At 44.8% G+C, this 20109-nt stretch overlaps 2 protein-coding genes across 3 annotated transcripts in view; one reads left to right on the top strand and one right to left on the bottom strand.

Annotated features, from left to right (window-relative positions):
- kcnh6a (potassium voltage-gated channel, subfamily H (eag-related), member 6a) overlaps positions 1–8191 on the top strand; it is a gene marked incomplete at both ends in the record, with an annotated part of 31004 nt that extends 22813 nt beyond the window's left edge. The window contains 10 exons of the mRNA XM_080511798.1: positions 982–1407; positions 2381–2798; positions 2906–3105; positions 4407–4659; positions 5217–5410; positions 5714–5813; positions 5898–6185; positions 6637–6820; positions 7602–7809; positions 7898–8191. Of these exons, the coding sequence (XP_080367924.1) occupies positions 982–1407; positions 2381–2798; positions 2906–3105; positions 4407–4659; positions 5217–5410; positions 5714–5813; positions 5898–6185; positions 6637–6820; positions 7602–7809; positions 7898–8191 (2565 nt within the window). The remainder of the gene's footprint in view (positions 1–981; positions 1408–2380; positions 2799–2905; positions 3106–4406; positions 4660–5216; positions 5411–5713; positions 5814–5897; positions 6186–6636; positions 6821–7601; positions 7810–7897) is intronic.
- A 6621-nt stretch (positions 8192–14812) lies between these two features.
- Positions 14813–19742, bottom strand: dcaf7 (ddb1 and cul4 associated factor 7). Of its 2 annotated transcripts, none has more exons than XM_080511804.1 (7): positions 19392–19742; positions 18708–18866; positions 17427–17538; positions 17140–17258; positions 16830–17039; positions 16516–16633; positions 14813–15956 (listed from the first exon to the last, which is right to left on the bottom strand). In XM_080511804.1, exons 1-7 carry the CDS (start codon positions 19527–19529, stop codon positions 15784–15786), a joined length of 1029 nt encoding a protein of 342 aa, XP_080367930.1. In that variant the 5' UTR covers positions 19530–19742; the 3' UTR covers positions 14813–15783. The 2 variants fall into 2 exon arrangements, with proteins under 2 accessions (XP_080367930.1, XP_080367929.1); XM_080511803.1 differs by having other exon boundaries at positions 14813–15942.
- Positions 19743–20109: the final 367 nt, after the last annotated feature.

Below are 20109 nucleotides of genomic sequence, written 5' to 3'. Positions count from 1 at the left end.
GATGCAAGATTCAGACATAAATTACAAGAATAATCAATGGTTTTGGGTTTCCAAAAGAATATCAGGTTTTTCTTCATGTGACCTGACAACGGTTTTATATTTTTCTTTTGTTTATTTTAGAATGAGTTTGGTCCGTTTAGGATGGTGTTTGAGGTTTATGTTGTACTGCAGTTGCACATTAAATGTTATGCAATGGTTTCTAGAACACAATCACCCAGCCTTACACCTTCAGTACTTCTTTTCCCGACTCCGAGTCGTGTGGGACAGGAGCTGTTCCCATGTGAAGACCGGATATACAGTACCTGGACAGGTCATCTGTCACAGAGGCAGCACAGAGACAAATGACCTCACCCACACACATTGTCCTGCAATTTATAGTCCCCAGTAACCTGGTGACTGTAGTTTTCAACTGAGGCAGCACACTGCAGTGTCCCAAGAAAGCCTGGACATGCTCAGGGAGAACATTTAGACTTTGTAAATAACTCAACTGAGCCCAGAATCAAACCTGTTGTACTCTTGCTGTGAAGCAGGAACGTTAACCTCTACAGCAGAGAATCACATCTGTTATGTAGGAGGCATAGCTTCATAGCAGAGCACTGACTGCACACTAAGACGTTACCATTGTCAATCTTAGATCCAACTCATCGATATGTGATCAGCATGGCTTGTGGAACAACAAGAAGTCTCCAACTCTGAGTCTGGTTCTGCAGGGTTTTTTTCCTGTTAAAAGAGAGATTTCCCTTTCTACCGTCTCCTATTGCTCCAGTGGAATTGTTCAGTCCATCTTCAGACACAGTGTTGGACATACAGTATGTTCACCACAAGAGTGAATGCTTTTTTCTCTTTTTAACTCTGAAATTTTAAAACCATTTTTTTGGGGGGGGATTAAATGTGTTCCTCCGTGGTTCAGCTAATGACTGCATTACTTGCGGGTCTTCTATCACTGATTATCTCTTAGCTTCCTCGTCCTTCTCTTCTCAGGTGTTGTCCCTCGGGGCCGACGTGCTGCCGGAGTACAAGCTCCAAGCCCCGCGGATCCACAAATGGACCATCCTTCACTACAGCCCCTTCAAAGCCGTGTGGGACTGGGTCATCCTGCTGCTGGTCATCTACACCGCCATTTTCACGCCATACTCGGCCGCCTTCCTGCTCAACGAAGTGGAGGATGAGCGGAGGACGGCCTGCGGCTACATCTGCAACCCGCTCAATGTGGTGGACTTGTTGGTGGACATCATGTTCATCGTGGACATCCTCATCAACTTCCGGACCACCTACGTCAACCAGAACGACGAGGTGGTCAGCCACCCGGGACGCATCGCGCAGCACTACTTCAAAGGCTGGTTCCTCATCGACATCGTCGCCGCCATCCCCTTTGACCTGCTCATATTTCGCTCGGGGTCCGAAGAGGTGAGGAACAACTCCACATGTCAGGCACTCGTGGTCCTGTAACTCAGATACTTACATTTACAGATGACATTGTAAAATACTGAGTGTGTGGAGTCTAACAATGCAATGACTTTGGGGTTTCACTGCGGGGTGATGATGTGTTAATCATAGTCAAAATATATCAAAAACCGAGAAACATATTCAGAACCGATGATGAAGCGATACAAACGTCCGTGACAACTCACTGTTTAGTCTTTCTTAACATTTTGGTGTGAACTGTTCAAGTAAAGTCAGTTGAAGTATCTGACAACACAAACACACAATTTTCACAGTCAAAACAGGTCCGTGTGAATTTAAAACTTCTGGAATTATTTTCAAATTCTACAATTTTAAGCACAGAAATTATTAAGAAAAGAACAAAATCTTCATTATCTGATTATATATGCATGCAATCATAATAATAGTCATCCTAATTGAATAGCACTTTTTGTTTAAATGCAGGAAAAATCACATAAAAAGAAAAACCTGGTGAGGACAAAGGGTTTGAGCAAGAAAATGTATACAACAATTTTCCGTGCGAATTGCGGTCATGCAAACATATGAAACAGATAATAATTGATACAAACAAACAATCAGATGTATTTATTGATGTTCCATGTTTACTTTATTCATGATAGGGTGTCTGAGAGTGGAATTGTTGCCAATCGCAGCTGACATTTGCTAAATGACTAGACGGGCTACTGTTCCAACTCGGGGCACAAAAATACACAAAGTCAAACTGTGTGGAATTTAAAGTAACCAACAACACTGGAATGTGAGAAAACAGTGATTCGAAGCCAGCTTTTCCTGCTGTGATATGACTGTCTTCACCACTTCACCATCATTCTGTACAGCCTGTCGTCTTGTATCTGCAAGAAGTCCACATGAATGCTCACTGTGGCGTTAGGTTTCATTCTGTCGGTCAGTAACATGTGCTCTACTTCGTCTCCGCCAGCCTCAGACAACTACTCTTATTGGATTGCTCAAGACAGCCCGACTGCTGAGGTTGGTACGTGTGGCCCGGAAGCTGGATCGTTACTCAGAATACGGAGCCGCCGTCCTCTTCCTCCTCATGTGCACCTTTGCTCTCATCGCTCATTGGCTGGCCTGTATCTGGTATGCCATCGGTAACGTGGAGCGCACTGGCTCCGCCCGCATTGGTGGCATGAAGATCGGCTGGCTGGACAATCTCGCCGACCAGATCGGTAAACACTATAATGACAATGACACGGCATCGGGCCCCTCCATCAAGGACAAGTATGTCACGGCCTTATACTTCACCTTCAGCAGCCTGACCAGTGTGGGCTTCGGTAACGTGTCACCCAACACCAACCCGGAGAAGATCTTCTCCATCTGCGTCATGCTCATCGGCTGTAAGTGACGTCGGACTGAGTGTAAATCAATAAACCTGCTCAAGTGTCTGGATTACTGAATAAGCATATATATTGAGCTAACACACTGCAACGTTTGATTTTCACAGCACTGATGTATGCCAGTATTTTCGGGAACGTGTCTGCGATCATTCAGAGACTTTATTCGGGAACTGCCCGCTACCACACCCAGATGCTGCGGGTCAAAGAGTTCATCCGCTTCCACCAGATCCCCGGAGGTCTGAGACAAAGACTGGAGGAGTACTTCCAACATGCCTGGTCCTACACCAATGGCATCGACATGAACGCTGTGAGTCCTGATAACATCCACACTCCATGGGTACATTTACTGTATCATTACTGATTCAAACAGCATCGATGAGCTAAATATTCATAAAATACCTTCCACGGTGTTACATTCCTGTCACGATCACTTTCACCTCTTCTCTCTTGCCCTTCATCAAATTTCTTCAAACCTTGAAGGTTAGGGACTATATGAATGTGAATCGAATGCTTACCAGTTCAGCTGTATTTGTTGCTTATTGTGAGGTGCACCATGAAAACTGAAATATTGATGTGTTCCTCAAACCACTCTTAAAGCATTTTTTTTTTGCAATGTGGTACATTGCAACCTATTGTTTAAGGAGACCATTGTCATTATGAAATACTATCTCCACAAAGAGATGTACATGGCCTACACTACAGCATGGTAGGTCTTGGTAGGTCATCCTAGAGATGAGAAAATAAAATGTGATTTGTCCCACTACACCACATTTTTCAAATGGTCCATGAACCATTTGAGATGTTCACATGTGCGTTGTTAGTGTTCTGGGTGGTGACTGGTCTGTGGTTATGCAGCCTCAGATGCACTGTGTCCCCAGGCACCTTTCTCCTTGAATCAGTAGTAACGTCTGCAGCTCTTCTGTTAAATTGGACCATGCAAGACAGCCTTCACTCCTCATGGGCATCAGTAAGTCTTTGCCTCCCATGATCCATTCAATTCGTCTCCGCTTTTTCATTCTTGGTGATACTTATTAACTATTTTAGATAATGAACATCCTACACATTTTAAAGGTTTTGAAATTCTGCAACCTGTGCAGAAAGCAGTGGGGGCATAGCTCAGTGGTAGAGCATTTGACTGCAGATCAACCGGTCCCCAGTTCAATTCTGGGTGCCCCCTTTCGCAATAGAACAAAGAGGTGGGTGAGTTGACAGCAAGTCCAAAGGTTTTATTTCCGTCATTGACATTTACCCTCTCAATGAAAAATATTGGTTTATAAATCAGCAGTGGAGTTATAGCTCAGCAGCAGGACTTTTGAACGCACTTGAAGGTGTCCATGGTTCAACACTGGGTCGTCTCCCACCATTTAGTCCGCTGCACTCAGGGACCCAGTTTTCACTGAGGATGTGCGTCACTTCTCGTGCTGCTCGCAGTGCCAGAGCATGGTACAGCCAGAGAGAACAGCATTAATGCCTGCCAGTTCAATGTGACAACAGATAATCATGCTGTCCTTTCTGCCCCTCCTGAATCAATCTGACACACTGCTCTTCTTCTCTCTGTCCCTCAGGTTCTTTATCATCTAATTTACAAATGCCTCTGTTTTCCTGCAGGTCTTGAAGGGCTTCCCTGAATGTCTGCAGGCAGACATCTGTCTGCATTTGAACCGCAGCCTGCTGCAGAACTGCAAAGCCTTTCGTGGGGCGAACAAAGGGTGCCTGCGGGCTCTGGCCATACGGTTCAAGACCACCCACGCACCGCCGGGTGACACTCTCGTTCACAGTGGAGACATTCTCACCGCCCTCTACTTCATCTCCAGAGGCTCCATAGAGATCCTGCGGGACGACGTGGTGGTGGCCATACTGGGTGAGCAGCCAATCACAGTGCAGTGTCAAGAGACACTCCCCCCTTTTATACCAGGAGTCATTTCACTTGGTTACGCTTCGTTTGCCTATAGGTTGAAAAATGGGACTTTTTAAAATCAATTTAGACGATCATTTCATGATTGTTTCAGTAACTTTGTGTTTGTCTGGTCCCCTGCCACACACACACACACACACACACACACACACACACACACACACACACACACACACACACACACACACACGCATGCATACGAGCGTGCTCCTGTGTGTTGTGTTGCCAGAGGTGTTTGGGCACAGCTCCACTTTCATTCCACTGTGGAATTGATCATCAATACATCCACAATCAGATGAGCCTGATTAGGTCACTCACTTACCAGCATATGTTTGTTGAGTCGCTGCAATGTCACAAATCAGTGTCCACAACAGTACTTGGTTTTGTTCATTGTTTAGGTTCATCCGTCGAGGAGTTATCCATAAATTAGTTGTAGTGTTGCTCGCTTTCTCCATCAGTCATGTATTGATCACGCACCGTCTCCTCGCCTCTGATTGGTGCAGGGAAGAATGACATCTTTGGCGAGTCCATCAGTTTGTACGGGAGGCCGGGGAAGTCCAGCGCAGACGTCCGTGCTCTGACCTACTGCGACCTTCACAAGATTCTGAGGGACGACCTGCTGGAGGTGCTGGACATGTATCCCGACTTCGCAGACCTGTTCTGGAACAATCTGGAGATCACCTTCAATTTGAGAGATGTGAGTGCCGCCAGAGGGCGACAATGCACCTAATCAGAGGCTTTCAAGTCCTCCTCCAAGGTCATTTTATCTAATTGCACAGTTCAACAGAACATAACCACACTGTTGTATTATGACAAATCATTCAACTTATTTACTTTTCCCCCGATATACTGTATTGATGTCGAACAGTGGTTCATTTTGTCTGCTTTCCTGTTTTAGTGGCGACACGCTTCGTTTTGAACCACTGATGCAGGATGTAATGTTTTCGGTACATGAGGTCTTCGTTTTTATTTTTGAATTACTGAAGCTGATCTGTATCAGGCAGATAGAATAAACCAGCCAACCCCGAGCAGGGACTCTGAATGTGGCTACCGTCTGACGAGGCACCGGAGGAACTCCTTGCGTCGTCGAAACAGGCCAGGTGAGACAAATACAAGGCTGCTTGCTTTTCCACAAATCACCACTCCATCGCTGTTTTGTCTTATTCTGTGCCACGACTCTACAGACGGGATGGATCGTGAAGACTCTTACCCAGACCAGTCCTGTTCACTGGAGAACCATCACCAGGGCACCATGGCAGGATCTCATTGGGAGGATCTCTGCAGCAGCGCGAGCATCTGCTCTCAGTCTAGCGATGAGGAAATAAAGCCTGTGGGACACAGCAAAGGGGAGCTGTATCCTCCAGGGGGACACACCAGAGACTATCCTCCAGCGGTGGTCAGCATCCTACCTCACAGTGGACCCTCGGCTGGAATAGGACCGCCTGTGGAGATTGGAGGGCCTCCATACTCAGGTGTGTGGAATCCTGTCAAGTCTTCTCCCCAGTGCTATTATGAAAAACTATTTAAAAAACACAAAATCAAATTTTTTTTGACATTTTATGTGATTCTCAATGATAAAGAAGTCCTGCTAATATGAAATGTTCTCGTAAGAAATAAGAGAAGTGGTACAAACTCTGGGGATAAGCAGAGTGTGGCACGGCTCTTTCTGGTGAGATCCATTGGTTCTTTATGCATGTAGAACATCTTTTTTAATCCTTCCCTTTTCAAATCTCTAAAATCAAACCAAGAAACTTAGAAATCTTCCACTCTAATCATACAAACCAAACCCTGGATTTGCAGGAGCAAACGTAAAACTAATACAAAAAAAATGAATGTTAATTACATGTCAATTTTGTTAATTACATCCTTGTCAAGCAGCATTGACACAACATAACCAGTTCACCTTCTTCTTCCTCCTGACAGCAACCGCTCCCATCGGCATGCCGGGCCTGTATGGCTACTGGCCGGACCGGAGAGGCAGCCAGTTGTCTGAGAGCCAGAGGCACCAGTCGATGGTCCGAGCCAGCTTCCACCCTCCACCCTGCACCGAGGACCGGCCCAGCGAGCTGGAGTCTCGTCTGGAGCTGCTGCAGTCGCAACTCAACAGGTAATGTTTTTTTTTAACCCAAAAGAGGGGGCATCCGGATTTGAACCGGGGACCTCTTGATCTGCAGTCAAATGCTCTACCACTGAGCTATACCCCCTGATGAATGTCATTGTCAGGGTGAATCATTTTCTTTGTGTGCTGGCATGAGGTCATGTTTGTTCTCCCGAGCTCCTCCCTCTCCTGTGTGCTGCCAGATGGAAAGTTTCCCTCACATTGAAAATGAAGGCAGATAAGAAACGGATGGAGGTCACACCACGGTAGCTAAAGTGGGGATAAAGTGTGTGAAAAACTTAACTATGAATATGAATTAATATATTATTATCAATTTTATTATTAAAGCTATTTTGTTGCTTTGTATTTCCACAAATGCAAAGCAGGGTTGTTTGCCCTCAGTGTAGCCTCGCAGGCTCATTCTTTTCAGGTTGCCTGATATATACAGCTTTCATGAGATAAAGCTTTTATTAACAGGCGCAGTAGTGCTCAATGGTTACAAACATAACATTATAAATCCTGGTCTGATAAAGGTGCCTGATAAGCTGAGTCTGCACGTCTTCATTCAGGACAATAACACTCAATAAATGCAGACCTCACCGTTTGATAAGAACTAAATCTTAATAGATAATAAATTAAATCTTGATTGAGTAATGTTTTTTTTTTAGCACTAAATCAGGATAACGGTCACTTTTACATAATCTTAGAGTTACAACAGACCCTGATGTGAAGAATTGTTTAGTGTAACTCCTTGTCTTCACTCTTCACCTCCCGTTTCTCTCCCCTCCAGGTTGGAGACTCGCATGACGGCAGACATCAACGTTATCCTGCAGCTCCTGCAGAGGCAGATGGCCCCGGTGCCTCCGGCCTACAGCGCCGTGTCCCCCAGCCCTCACCCGCCTCACCCCACCACCCTGTACAGCACGGCGGCGCCCGCCATCCACATGATCCCACCCATCCAGCCGGTGCAGATGGACGGCCCTGGCCCTCTGCTGCAGGTGGAGAGGCTGAGTAAAAAAATCATTGACTGGAAGATGAGTGTCCTGATGATAGCACAGTAGTGAGAAATTCTTCTTTATCTTCCAGAGTCCTGATTCAGATTTCAAATACAAATCCAAGGACTCCCTGTCCAGTGGCATCCATCTCACCGTGGCATCAGATGACACTATGTCCATGTCTCCTGAAAGCGAACCGCCGCCACATCTGCCCCCCATGGACCTCCACCCTGCTCATCTGCTGCCCGGCTCCGAACACCAGGATTCTGCCAGTCTCCTCTGCGGCAGCCAGCGCTTCCCGTCCCTCCCTGAGCACCTGGAACACTCCACAGAAATGCAGGAGATCCAGAGGCATATGTCTGACCCCGTCCTGCCTGGAAGCTAGAAAAGCCCCCCCCCCCCCCCCCCCCCCCCACCCCCCAGTCATATTGCCCCTTTCCCCTCAGATCACCACTCAGTTCTCCTTGAAGCCCTCCGTCCTGTTCAGATGCTGCCCACGGACGGTTAAGAGGGCCTCCTGGTTCTCATGACTCAACGGCGCCCTCGCTGGCAGCTTTTGTGCCCTGGCACCCCTTAACCCCTCAAACTCTGTGCGATGAAGAGATTAATGCCCCCATCAGGGTGGAAATGCAGTGAAACCTGGCCTGTCAATGAGGTATCTGATGGAGACATACATTCATACCTGTGTCTGACCAGTGGTCCCAAACCTGGTGCTACCAGCACCGGGTACCCCCCCACCATACCCCCACCACCCCTCACCTCCCACGGCTTTGCCCAATCTGAGGTTTTCAAAATTCCACTTGCATAAGTTAGATAAAACTACAGTGAAACACTTTCTAGACTAGAGCTGACCTGAGAAACTGCCTGTTGATTTTTTTAAAGGCTCCTCCTTTTCTATGTCGTAACTGTCTCTCTTTTTTACCTGGGGATGTTTTTGCCATCAGCTCTGTTTTTCTAATACATGTGAACTATGACAAATGACAACCATGTGACATTAATACTCTCAACTTATGTAAAACTGTTGTTTTAGGACCACTTCATTGAGGTTAGATTGAAGCCTTACTGTGGAGCACAAACAGCTTTCGTTCCCCAAATTACTCCACACATTTGTCACGAATGTCCAGTGAAGAGACACTTCATTGAATTGTTACTGCTTTTAACTGCAAACTGTCAATACCTAATTAGGAACTTTGACAGTGACTCATGTAATGAAACCATTTTTTTAAGGTCACATTCTTGAGGTTTGAGGCGCTCAACATTTTAAACTCCGTGTACTCAGGCCCCATTTACACAATGTATTAAGTGAAAATGCATCGTTTTTGTGCTTCTCATTTGAAAACGATGCACAAGTAGATGGACAATAACGACAATGGAGGCCTCCAGAGTGTCATGACGCCCAGTCCATATTCTCCTGGGACTTGGTAGTTTTTTAGATGAAAGTCACCGTGATAAAAGATACGTGGGAACCACTGTGTCAGATGGTCACTGGAAACGAAGCCAAACGACCCGAAAAGGTTTCACACCTGAAGGATTATCTACGTTCACTGAGTATAAGAGTGGCATTTTAAGCTTAAGTAAATGTATTGATTTGAGGTTGAATTTATTTTCATAATCTAGGAAAGTGGTTGGTTAAAATATGGATAGAGCAATTAGAAAACCTAACAACCAGGAGTGCTTGAATTTAAATGTTATTGTGGTGATTGTTGAAGATATCAGAAGGTACAAAATAACCCTGGAGGGTGGAGTTATCCCTGGAAGTGAGAAAGTATTTCAATGTACACACACAAAAAAAGTCAGAATTTCTTGTGCATTCACACGTAAATCTCTCAGTTTTGTTTTCTTCCTGGTGACCGTTTCTCGTATCTCCGTCTCTCTGTTGACCACTTCTGCTGTTTCTCCCAACGTGGTGGTCTTGTGAATTCACACATGGTTTCCCTGAACGTGCCAACCGACGGAGGACTCACTCTCTTGGATTATTCACACTCAAAGTGGACAGACGGCCACGCTTGGCCTCAACGTGTGAAAGAGGAAATCAAAACAAACTGTATGAGGTTGTTCAACATCAGCAGTGTGACGTGAAGTGGTTGGAAACGACGTCTCAGACGACTTCAGTTCCAACCACAAGGTGAATGCAATGACTTTATAAACATTTACATTTCTGTATATTGAAGCACAATCTCCTGTTATTTATGTTTTGTTTTGGGTTTTTTTTTGTTGTTGTTTTTTTTTTTTAGATTAAAGCCATACTGCAGAGATACAGATGGAGTCCAAAAGTCTTTCATTTTCTAAGTTACATGTTTTGATTGTCCATTAGGTCCTTCAAAACCTTTTCACTAAAACACTCCCAGCAGATGCTTTAGGTTCAGTCCTTTATTATTGACCCTTCTGGGTCTGTCCAGACCAGGTGTGTGGAACTCCAGTCCTGCACATTTTACACGTCTCCCTGCTTCAACACAGCTGATTGCAATGAGCAGCTGGTTAACTGACTTTGTGCTGAAAGTGGTGATGAACCATCAGGACGTTCAGTGGAGGGAGACGTGGAAAACGTGCAGAGCCTTGGCCCTCGAGGATCTGAGTTCGACACCCCTGGAAACTATTCCTTGTCTATGTGGGGGTGTAGCTCAGTGGCAGAGCGTTTGACTGCAGATCAAGCGGTCCCCAGTTCAACTCTGGGTGCCCCCTTTCATTGTAAAGAAGAATTACAACTTGGCCAAGTCATCATCAACCAGCAGAAGCTGGAGCACTCAGTGTTCATGATGGACCACAATCTTTTTCTTCACTTGACCATTTCTTGATTATCTACTGTTGTAATCATGCTTCATCCATTTCTTTTCTGTTTCTGCCTTCATTTTCGCCTTTCCCCCTTTTTGCCTTCATGTGAGGGAAAGTTTCCATCTGGCAGCACAGCAGAGGGCGGAGGTCAGGAGAACACACATCATGCAACACCTTTGCCAGCACACAAAGAAAATGATCCACTCTGAATTAGAGAATCAGCAGGGGGTATAGCTCAGTGGTAGAGCATTTGACTGCAGATCAAGAGGTCCCCGGTTCAAATCCGGGTGCCCCCTCTTTTGGGTTAAAAAAAAAACAGGTAGTGACTCCAGCTCACTGGGCCAGTCCTCAGTGAAGGATGGACGGTTGCATCTGACTCAGACCACTCACTTGCATTCTCTCTGGCTCTTAGAGAGCTGGCTCAGTAGGGCCAATGGGAGTGGTTGCTGGAAGGAGATTAACTGGTTATCTTGTGTCAATGTAGATTGAAAAGTCTGTCGCTCTCTCTCTGTGCCTTGTTTCAATTTTTACAAAGTGTTTGCTCCAATGAGCAAATCAGAGATCAAACCTCATAGTGTGCCATTGGGCGGGATTAACCAATCCCAATCAAGGTTGGCCCTCCCTTTGACCTTCCCACAATTAGGCAGCTCTCCTCTGGCACATGGCACCACGAGAGGAAGGGCTACTTCTTCTCGTGGTGCCATGTGCATTTGAAAGGAGATGCTCATCGATCGCTCATTATAGCATCATATCATAACTCGCTCTTAGTTAAAGTTGTTTATCTTCTGGTCAGAATTGTTCAATGTGTGTGTGCGCTGAAGTTATGTTTATACTGTGTGTGAAGGGGGTGTAGCTCAGTGGCAGAGCATTTGACTGCAGATCAAGAGGCCCCCAGTTCAGTTCTGGGTGCCCCCTCTCTTCACACAGGCTCTCGTTTGTGTAAAACTCAGTCATCCATTTTAGTTCAACAGGTCCTGGTGTCACATCCAGATGCCCCCTTATTCTGTCATGAATCAGTTGTTGGCAATACCATCGAAAGAAAAACAAGGTCGTGGAGATTTCTTGTTTTGTCTCATAAAGAATGATGTGTGATGTTGCAGTCTGTGTTCAAGGATGACCTGTGTCACTACTTTTGAAACCCGTGTGCTACTTTTGCTGTCCTACAATGTCCTTCAGACTCAAAACAATTTCAGCGAAGGCACTATTTAACTGCAGAGTTAGACAAACTCCTGGACGAGTAGGGATGAGTAGGTACGAGCACCATATTTTAAAGCAAACTACTTAATTGCACATATACTGGTGTATTTTGCCTATTTTGCAAGAAACGCGAAGAAATTAAGAAGTAATGAAATACGGTCACTGAAACAGTTTTTAAATAAGCCATACCTTTGGCTTGATAAGAATTGTATCCCCACTTTAGCCACTGTGGAGTGACCTTCATCCATTTATCTGTTTCTGCCTTCATTTTCAACGTGAGTGAAAGTTTCCATCTGGCAGCACACAGAGGGAGGAGCTGAGGAGAGCAAGCATGAATCATACAAGCACACAAAGAAAATGATCCACTCTGGGACAGTGAATCAGCAGGGGGTATAGCTCAGTGGTAGAGCATTTGACTGCAGATCAAGAGGTCCCCGGTTCAAATCCGAGTGCCCCCTCTTTTGGGTTAAAGAAACAAAACATTGGCCTCTCCAGGTACGATTCCAGTTCCCGGACCTGTGGAGTTTGGAACTTTGCTTAAACCATTGACGAGCAGCTCCGGCGCTCTCAGAGCTGGCTGGCACAGCTTAATACAATGGGGGTGTAGCTCAGTGGCAGAGCATTTGACTGCAGATCAACAGGTCCCCAGTTCAATTCTGGGTGCCCCCTTTCTTCTCAAATGAGCATTAGATGTAATCCAGACCTGTCATTCAACAATCAAATAGACTGCTAGTTTCAGATAGTGCATGGAAAAGGTGATCTGGATATTCCATCTGTCTGCCAGTACCCCTCCACAGTGGTACAAACTTTACTTGTTTTGTAGGCCAAGTGTTATAATGGTTTCGGTGGTGGGTTTGAATAACCTTCTTCATTTTTGTCCAGCTTTGGTGGAATCATGATCATCCAGAAGAAGCGGCTTTTTCTTTCACTTCACCATTCAATTGTTGCTTGTTTGGTTATCTGCCAAAGTAAACATCCTTCTCCTTAGTGTTATTCTCTTTATCTTACACATTGTGCTATTGTTCATACGGTCCTGAAATACACAGTATGTATAATTACAACAACAGGTAAGTCACACAACTTCCTGCAGTTGAGGCGTGATGAACAGTTATGCAGTCCTGCATCTTAAATAGAGATTTTTGAGCCATTCAGGTGTAAGATTGACATAAGTTCATAATGTTTTATGTTGAATGTTCAGGCCTCTTAAATTTGTGAAATTAAAAAATAAAAAGTTTAACAAGATTTTTTCATGTCCTGAGAAGAATAAAGACACTTTATAAATAAACGGTCAAGGCTTCCATAATTCATGCATTAAACCATTGCTTTGCTTAAACCATTGACGAGCAGCTCCGGCGCTCTCAGAGCTGGCTGGCACAGCTTAATACAATGGGGGTGTAGCTCAGTGGCAGAGCATTTGACTGCAGATCAACAGGTCCCCAGTTCAATTCTGGGTGCCCCCTTTCTTCTCAAATGAGCATTAGATGTAATCCAGACCTGTCATTCAACAATCAAATAGACTGCTAGTTTCAGATAATGCATGGAAAAGGTGATCTGGATATTCCATCTGTCTGCCAGTACCCCTCCACAGTGGTACAAACTTTACTTGTTTTGTAGGCCAAGTGTTATAATGGTTTCGGTGGTGGGTTTGAATAACCTTCTTCATTTTTGTCCAGCTTTGGTGGAATCATGATCATCCAGAAGAAGCGGCTTTTTCTTTCACTTCACCATTCAATTGTTGCTTGTTTGGTTATCTGCCAAAGTAAACATCCTTCTCCTTAGTGTTATTCTCTTTATCTTACACATTGTGCTATTGTTCATACGGTCCTGAAATACACAGTAACAAATATGGACACCAAACAAAGTGTAGATGGAGGGGGTGTAGCTCAGTGGCAGAGCATTTGACTGCAGATCAACAGGTCCCCAGTTCAATTCTGGGTGCCCCCTACATGGTCTTTGTGTAGAGAGATGTTTATGAACCCCTTACTCTCAAAGAAGATGTATAATTACAACAACAGGTAAGTCACACAACTTCCTGCAGTTGAGGCGTGATGAACAGTTATGCAGTCCTGCATCTTAAATAGAGATTTTTGAGCCATTCAGGTGTAAGATTGACATAAGTTCATAATGTTTTATGTTGAATGTTCAGGCCTCTTAAATTTGTGAAATTAAAAAATAAAAAGTTTAACAAGATTTTTTCATGTCCTGAGAAGAATAAAGACACTTTATAAATAAACGGTCAAGGCTTCCATAATTCATGCATCAGAGGGTTACACTTAAAAAAGGCTTTCAAAGATGGAGTAAACCGCCAGGTGTGACAAACACTGTTGAGTTAACAGCCTTGAACTTTGTTGTGACCCAGTGACTGGCCTCAGAGAGCGCCCTCTATGGTTCATCCTGCTGAACATTCTATGCAACCTAGATTCATTCTATGCAACCTAAGATTAATGTTATACTAGTCTTATACAAATTTGATCTTCTTCCTAAGTATCTGCTGCTTGAAGAAGTCTGACTGCACCAATAAAACATTTTTTGGGTTTAAAATTGTTTTATCATTATGACAATAACATTTCTGATATGAATACCAGACGGGTTTATATGGTCTCACTGTGTACTTGAGGGTTTCCTCACAGTCCAAACGCATGCATGTGAGGTTATTTAGTGACCCTAAATGTGTTCTCGGTGTGAGTATTTGGTTGTCTCTCTGTTTGACCCTGACCAGGAGTAGATGTATAGAAGATGGATATCACATCATATCAAGGAAAATTTAAATTTTCTATGTATATCTGCCATTTCCAGTTGTCCAAAGCCAGAATTAAGAGATTAAATTGATTAGCAGCAGTTTCTGAGTCTGTTTTGTGACTCTGATGTAGATTGACTGCTGCTTCACTGCTTTTCCAATGGTCGCATTTCAGATTGTCAAGACAAGTTGAGGACAAGAAGCCATCATGTGGGGAAGCTGAAGAAGCTTTATGTGGTTTTAAAAACAGCCATCCAAACAACCATCATTTCATGAAAGAAAGACACACACAATACTGGGGGGGTTTCTACGACATGGAGGAGTACAATTTATTAGAGCAAATTCAATAATAAACTTTATGAAAAAAGCTACAACATGAACACTTGGCTTACCAACATCATAAGTTGATATATTTATATGTATGTACATTTTGCCTTGTAATGGCATGCTACAAGGACATGACCCTTTAGTTATTGGAAAACAAAAGAAAAAGGAGAACTAAAAAAAAAAGAAATAGGAGGCGACAAAGACAGGAAGTTGTTTCCTCCCGTTTCACGACTCAGTCTAGCGCAGCCTCTACATTAAAAAACCGACAGGAGGAGAATCGGAGAGCTGGAAGGCTGAAACCACGTCGCTCTGGTAGATTTGCTGTACACGGCCGCCTGCATGTCAACCTACAAAACAAACCACGTGGTGACAAACACTGCTGCAGAAACCACGTCTCAGGGTATTTTACAGGTTTTTTTTTCAAAGCGCACGTCATGTGGAGAGAAGGGCATCCGAGACGTCGGCGTCTCAAACTGCCACGGAGGTAAACAAGACTAGAATATACCGATCCTTTGATGGTACGAACCCACAAGCCTTCGCCACTTTGAAACTGAGAGGTCGTCGTCCTACAGCCGCGGCAAAGGAAAACCGATGAAATGTACAACGTCTAAATCCTTCATGGGAATCTCACAGCTGGCTGAAATCACACCAACGACTAGAAAATTAAAATCGCACTTACGCACACTTCAGCGACGCCTCGCGGCCGAAAATAAATAAAGAGCGGAGACAAAAAGTGGAGTATAAAGTCGTGGAAAACAAGAGTGTAAACCAGGTTATTGTGGAGCAGACGCGTCGTGCCCCGTCCACGCTCGACAACTTCACTCGTGACCTCGTCCTCAAAGTGGAGGGAGGACTCACACACGCACACGCTCACACACACACACACACACACACACGAAGAGAAGAAGGTAATAAGTCCAGGTGTGAGAGGGCGTCTCGTGGCTTTAGACACGCAGGATCTCCAGGCAGTTGTTGTAGCAGATGGCGATCCAGTCGGGCTGCGTGGACGCCCACTGCACGTTGTTGATCTCGCCCTCGGCGGTGTAGGCCAGGATGGGATCCTCGATGGCTCGCGGCATCTGCTGGATGTCCCAGATCAGAGCCTGGTGGTCGTCAGCTGGGGGGGGAAGAGGGGAGAGGTGGTGAAGGAAGCAGAGCCGAACTCACTCGCTGTCTGGCTTCATATCACAGAGGAGCTAATGCGACGAGCTCACTTCACTTTCCACTGCGTTCAATGCGAACGCTGCTTAACCGTCTACCAGGCGTGTCAAATAATACTTTCAGATTTCATCCAAATAAACAAACAATACAAGATTGAAACAATCCAAAAATGATTTCTAACATGCCAATATGGTTTTCAATTGTTTTGTATTGCTTGTATTTTCTCAGGTTTGATTTTCTTTCTATATAGAAGTTTTGAAAAGTACAAGATGGTTAGCATTCACATTCAAAGTTAAGGTGAGGAATAAATAAGTTTACATTTCTTCCTGCTATTTTCCCGACAAGGGTGAAAAGTCTTTTTTGGCCCTGATTTAGGTTAATTTGGTACTTTTAGCCTTGCTTGATGTTTTTGCACCTTTTAGCGAATCGGTGTGTAAACATGACAGAACTCTTAAAACACTGGACCTCCAGGGGCTCATGTGGGATTATAATGAGGATTATACTGCTGAGCTCACCTGCAGTGCAGATGTGACAGGACGAGTGAGGGGCCCAGGCGATGCCGTTGACACAGGCACGGTGGTTGTTCAGCCGGGCGACCGGAGTGCACGGCACACGCACATCCAGGATGACCACCTGTGGAAAAACAAAACGAATCTGAATCAAAGGCTGGGCGACAGCTCGGCTTTTACTACAGACAAGGATGGTTTACAGCCTGAAACACTCAAGTTTGACCTTTATTAAAGTCACGAATGAAGCAAAAGTGACCATCAGCAGGTGAAATGGGCACATCAAACCGATCAGTGGACATTTTTTCCTGCTCCAGACTGACCTCCATGCCGTCCATGGCCATGGTGGCCAAGTAGTTGGGGTCCTGCTTGTTCCAGCAGAGGCGGAGCAGCGGGTGGTGCTGCGGGTCTTCGTAGATGATGGTGCTGTGCTCCAGGTGTCGGAGGTCGAACATGCGCACGGAGCCGTCGGCTCCCACAGAGGCGAACATGTCTCTGCCTCCTCCTGCTCTGCTGAACGCGATGTCGTACACCTGCACGGGTGGAATGGAAGTGGCTCACAGTGACTGTCCACAACGCAGGTATATGCCAACAGATCTGCTTTACAAAAAGAAGATACAAACACACACACACCTCTTTGTCGTGAGCGATCAGCTGCGTCTTCACATGTCCAGACACCAGGTTGACGCGTCCCAACACCTGACCGGTCTCCAGACCCCAGATAGTGCAGGTGGTGTCGATGCTTGAAGTGCCTGCAGAGAAAGAAGAAACAACACATTACTTATATCGTAAAGCTTCACACACGAGCTCGTGTGTGTTGTGTTGCCAGAGGTGTTTGGGCACAGCTCCACTTTCCACACACATGCACGTGCACACACACAGCTGCCTCTTAGTCCGTTCATCACGGTTTGATTTCTTACCCAGCAGATTCGGATCCACTTCATTCCAGTCGAAGGAGGTGAGGGGGGCGCAGAAGTCAGAGTTCTTGTTGTTATTCAGCAAACATTCGAGACGCGTTTCTGTGTCGCTGACCTGCGAGACGAGAGCAAGGGAAGAAACACTGAATTCAGAAACCAGGAAATACACAAACTAGAGATTGCATTAACAGTTTGCATTAATGCTGAAGCCGAATGAATCACTGTATACATGCAGTTTTCATGTCAGTAGTTTCAGTGCAGCCACAAACGGCGGTTCATCACAAGACTGTGACAGAGGTTATTATCAGACTAAAGAACATGGATCTGCAGTCTTTTTGCACATTGTTTTTAAACTTTATACAAGTGAGAACATATCATTTTTCATTTTTGTTTCAGAAAAGTTTCAGTTTGCACAACAACATTTTGAAAAAGATGTCCATTTACATGGAAACAGTAGAAACACTAAAAAGGATGCAGTTAATGTTGATTTTGGTCCACGAGTTGGAGCTGTTGGTTGTTTTCGGAATGAAAGCACACACATGCACATAGAGAACAATACACTGTAATGCATATATGCAGCAGCAGTGTTTCTGCAGTGTACATGCCAAATTGTTTCCAGAAAGTTGAGCTTTCCTCTGTTAGCAGAGAGACGGAGACGGAGTGTTTTCAAAGGTTTTTCAGTGGCTTTGAGCACTGTTGTCATGTTGCGTATTCACCCGAATACATTGCTGTGTAAACAAGGCCTTAGAGTAGAAGTTACATGATGATGATTTACAGCAGCAGGACAGTGCACGCACAGAAACATGGGAGGAAGATTAAAGGAATAGATTGTGACAGAACTCAGCGTAACACGAGGAACCAAATAAGACGCTATCCTACTGAACCAAACTGCAAAAAAAGAGCCCAAATCAGTAATCAGATTGTGGCTTTGGACTACCATATAACTTAATTTGTTATGCAATTGCTGCCCCGACAATGTGGAACAAGCAGCCATTACACATCATCATCTTTATCCACTTTTAAAACATACTTTTTCTCCCTGGCTTTCAACCATCTGAACTCAAATGTGCTTTGAATTATTGACATTGCAAATTGATTAAATAAGGACATTTTGTAAAGTTTTGAGTGCAACGCGGTGCTGTCCTTTTCCTATTTACAGCTCTGTGTCACTTTAGCAAAACTTGGCGCTTTAATAACTACCCAGGACTTATGTATGTACACATGTTAACTAAACACACACAATCTGCTGCTGCAGCAGCCATGGGGTGGAGGTGTGCTTGTTACCCTCCAAATGCGCAAGTAGTCCCCGCTGGTGGCCAACAGGTCCGGGTACACCCCCTTGGTGTCTGGGATCCACATGATCTTGGTGGTGGGGTACGGGTGGTCGAAGGTGTTCCTGCAGACGAACTCCGAGCTCTCCTCCTCCAGTCCGACCAGCTGAACCTGCACAGGCGGGGAAAGCTGCGCCGTTTAACGGAATGTTTACAACCAGGTCAGGCTCAGAAATAGCACGGGCTAAATATGGAGCTGCTGGGGACTATAACAAGGACCAAACCATTAAAGCAAAGCAGTTGGATGTCTTGATACAAGCACGATGGAAACGTCATTTTGACGTTACATCTTGTTGTTCCAGTTAGCTTTCGTAGCTCCTCGCTAGCCAGTGTTACGGATTTACTGGTGTACCAGTTAACTGGTGATGGACTTCCTTTGACGTCCCTTGTTGTTGCTTATGACAGGAGATGTTAAAAATCTGACAGAAACACGTAAATGACCTGGCGAACGCCATTCAACCGCATTTACATAAAAGTTTCTAAGTGTTGTACCTTTTTTGAGTCGGTTCATTCAATATCTGCCATCACTCGCGGCGTCAACAGACGTAGAAGGAAGTAGGATCACCAGTTAACAGTGTAACCAGCTAATCCGTAACACTAGATTTAGCAGTTGAATGGACCGAGCTGCGGCGCTCACCTTGTTGTTGTACTCCTCTACGAAGCTCCCCAGCGCCAGCCGAAAGCGTTTGTCCGGGCGGACGCTCCAGTTCATGGCGTATACCGTCCATGGAGCTTCGTACTTGTAGATCTCTTTTCTCTTCCCGTGAAGCGACATCGTGCCGAGCCGCGGCAGCTAACGCAGCTAGCCACCGACAAAAAGTAGCTCCGCTGGGAAACTACGAGCAGTTACTTCTGCTGGTAACCGCCCCGAAGCACCGGAAGCGTGAAAAACAGCGGTTAGTCCAGAAAATATAGTCCCAGGTGGAGATTTATTCTCACTTTACTTAACAAAGAGTGGCATTGCTCGTAACGACACACCGGAAGTCAATGTGCAGATAAACAAACACACTTCCGGTGTATACTTTCAATATAAGAAGACCTTCCAACTGCCTGTACTGACCAAATGCATTTCAAATCCCACTTTCTTAAATGCCACAAAACACAAAAACGTAATGAAAATAAATAAAATAAATGTGAAAATCCTGAATGTATCTGCTTTGTTAAACGTCCTACCTAATTCATCAAATTATTTTCATTTTGTTAATGTTATGTTAATAATATCGATGGTAATATAAACACTACAAAACGACCGGATTGCATTTTGCAAGAAAAAAAAATAGAAATGTCTGTGACATGAAATTTAGTGAATTAGTGAAACATAGCTTATTTCAATTGTTAATTTGAACTTACAGTTT

This window comes from Blennius ocellaris (genome assembly GCF_963422515.1).
Source record: "Blennius ocellaris genome assembly, chromosome: 16".
Taxonomy (NCBI): Eukaryota; Metazoa; Chordata; class Actinopteri; order Blenniiformes; family Blenniidae; genus Blennius; species Blennius ocellaris.
Note: the sequence above shows the minus strand (reverse complement) of the source record. Positions and strands in the feature narration are given on the sequence as shown.

What these genes read in the sequence shown, in the direction of transcription:
- dcaf7 (XM_080511803.1), bottom strand. Translation starts at nt 19,529, where the DNA reads ATGTCGCTTCACGGGAAGAGAAAAGAGATCTACAAGTACGAAGCTCCA. An exon ending in TAGAGGAGTACAACAACAAG is followed by an intron (nt 18,867 to 19,391) that starts GTGAGCGCCGCA and finishes CCGCCTGTGCAG; the next exon opens with GTTCAGCTGGTCGGACTGGA. An exon ending in ACTACTTGCGCATTTGGAGG is followed by an intron (nt 17,539 to 18,707) that starts GTAACAAGCACA and finishes CTCGTCTCGCAG; the next exon opens with GTCAGCGACACAGAAACGCG.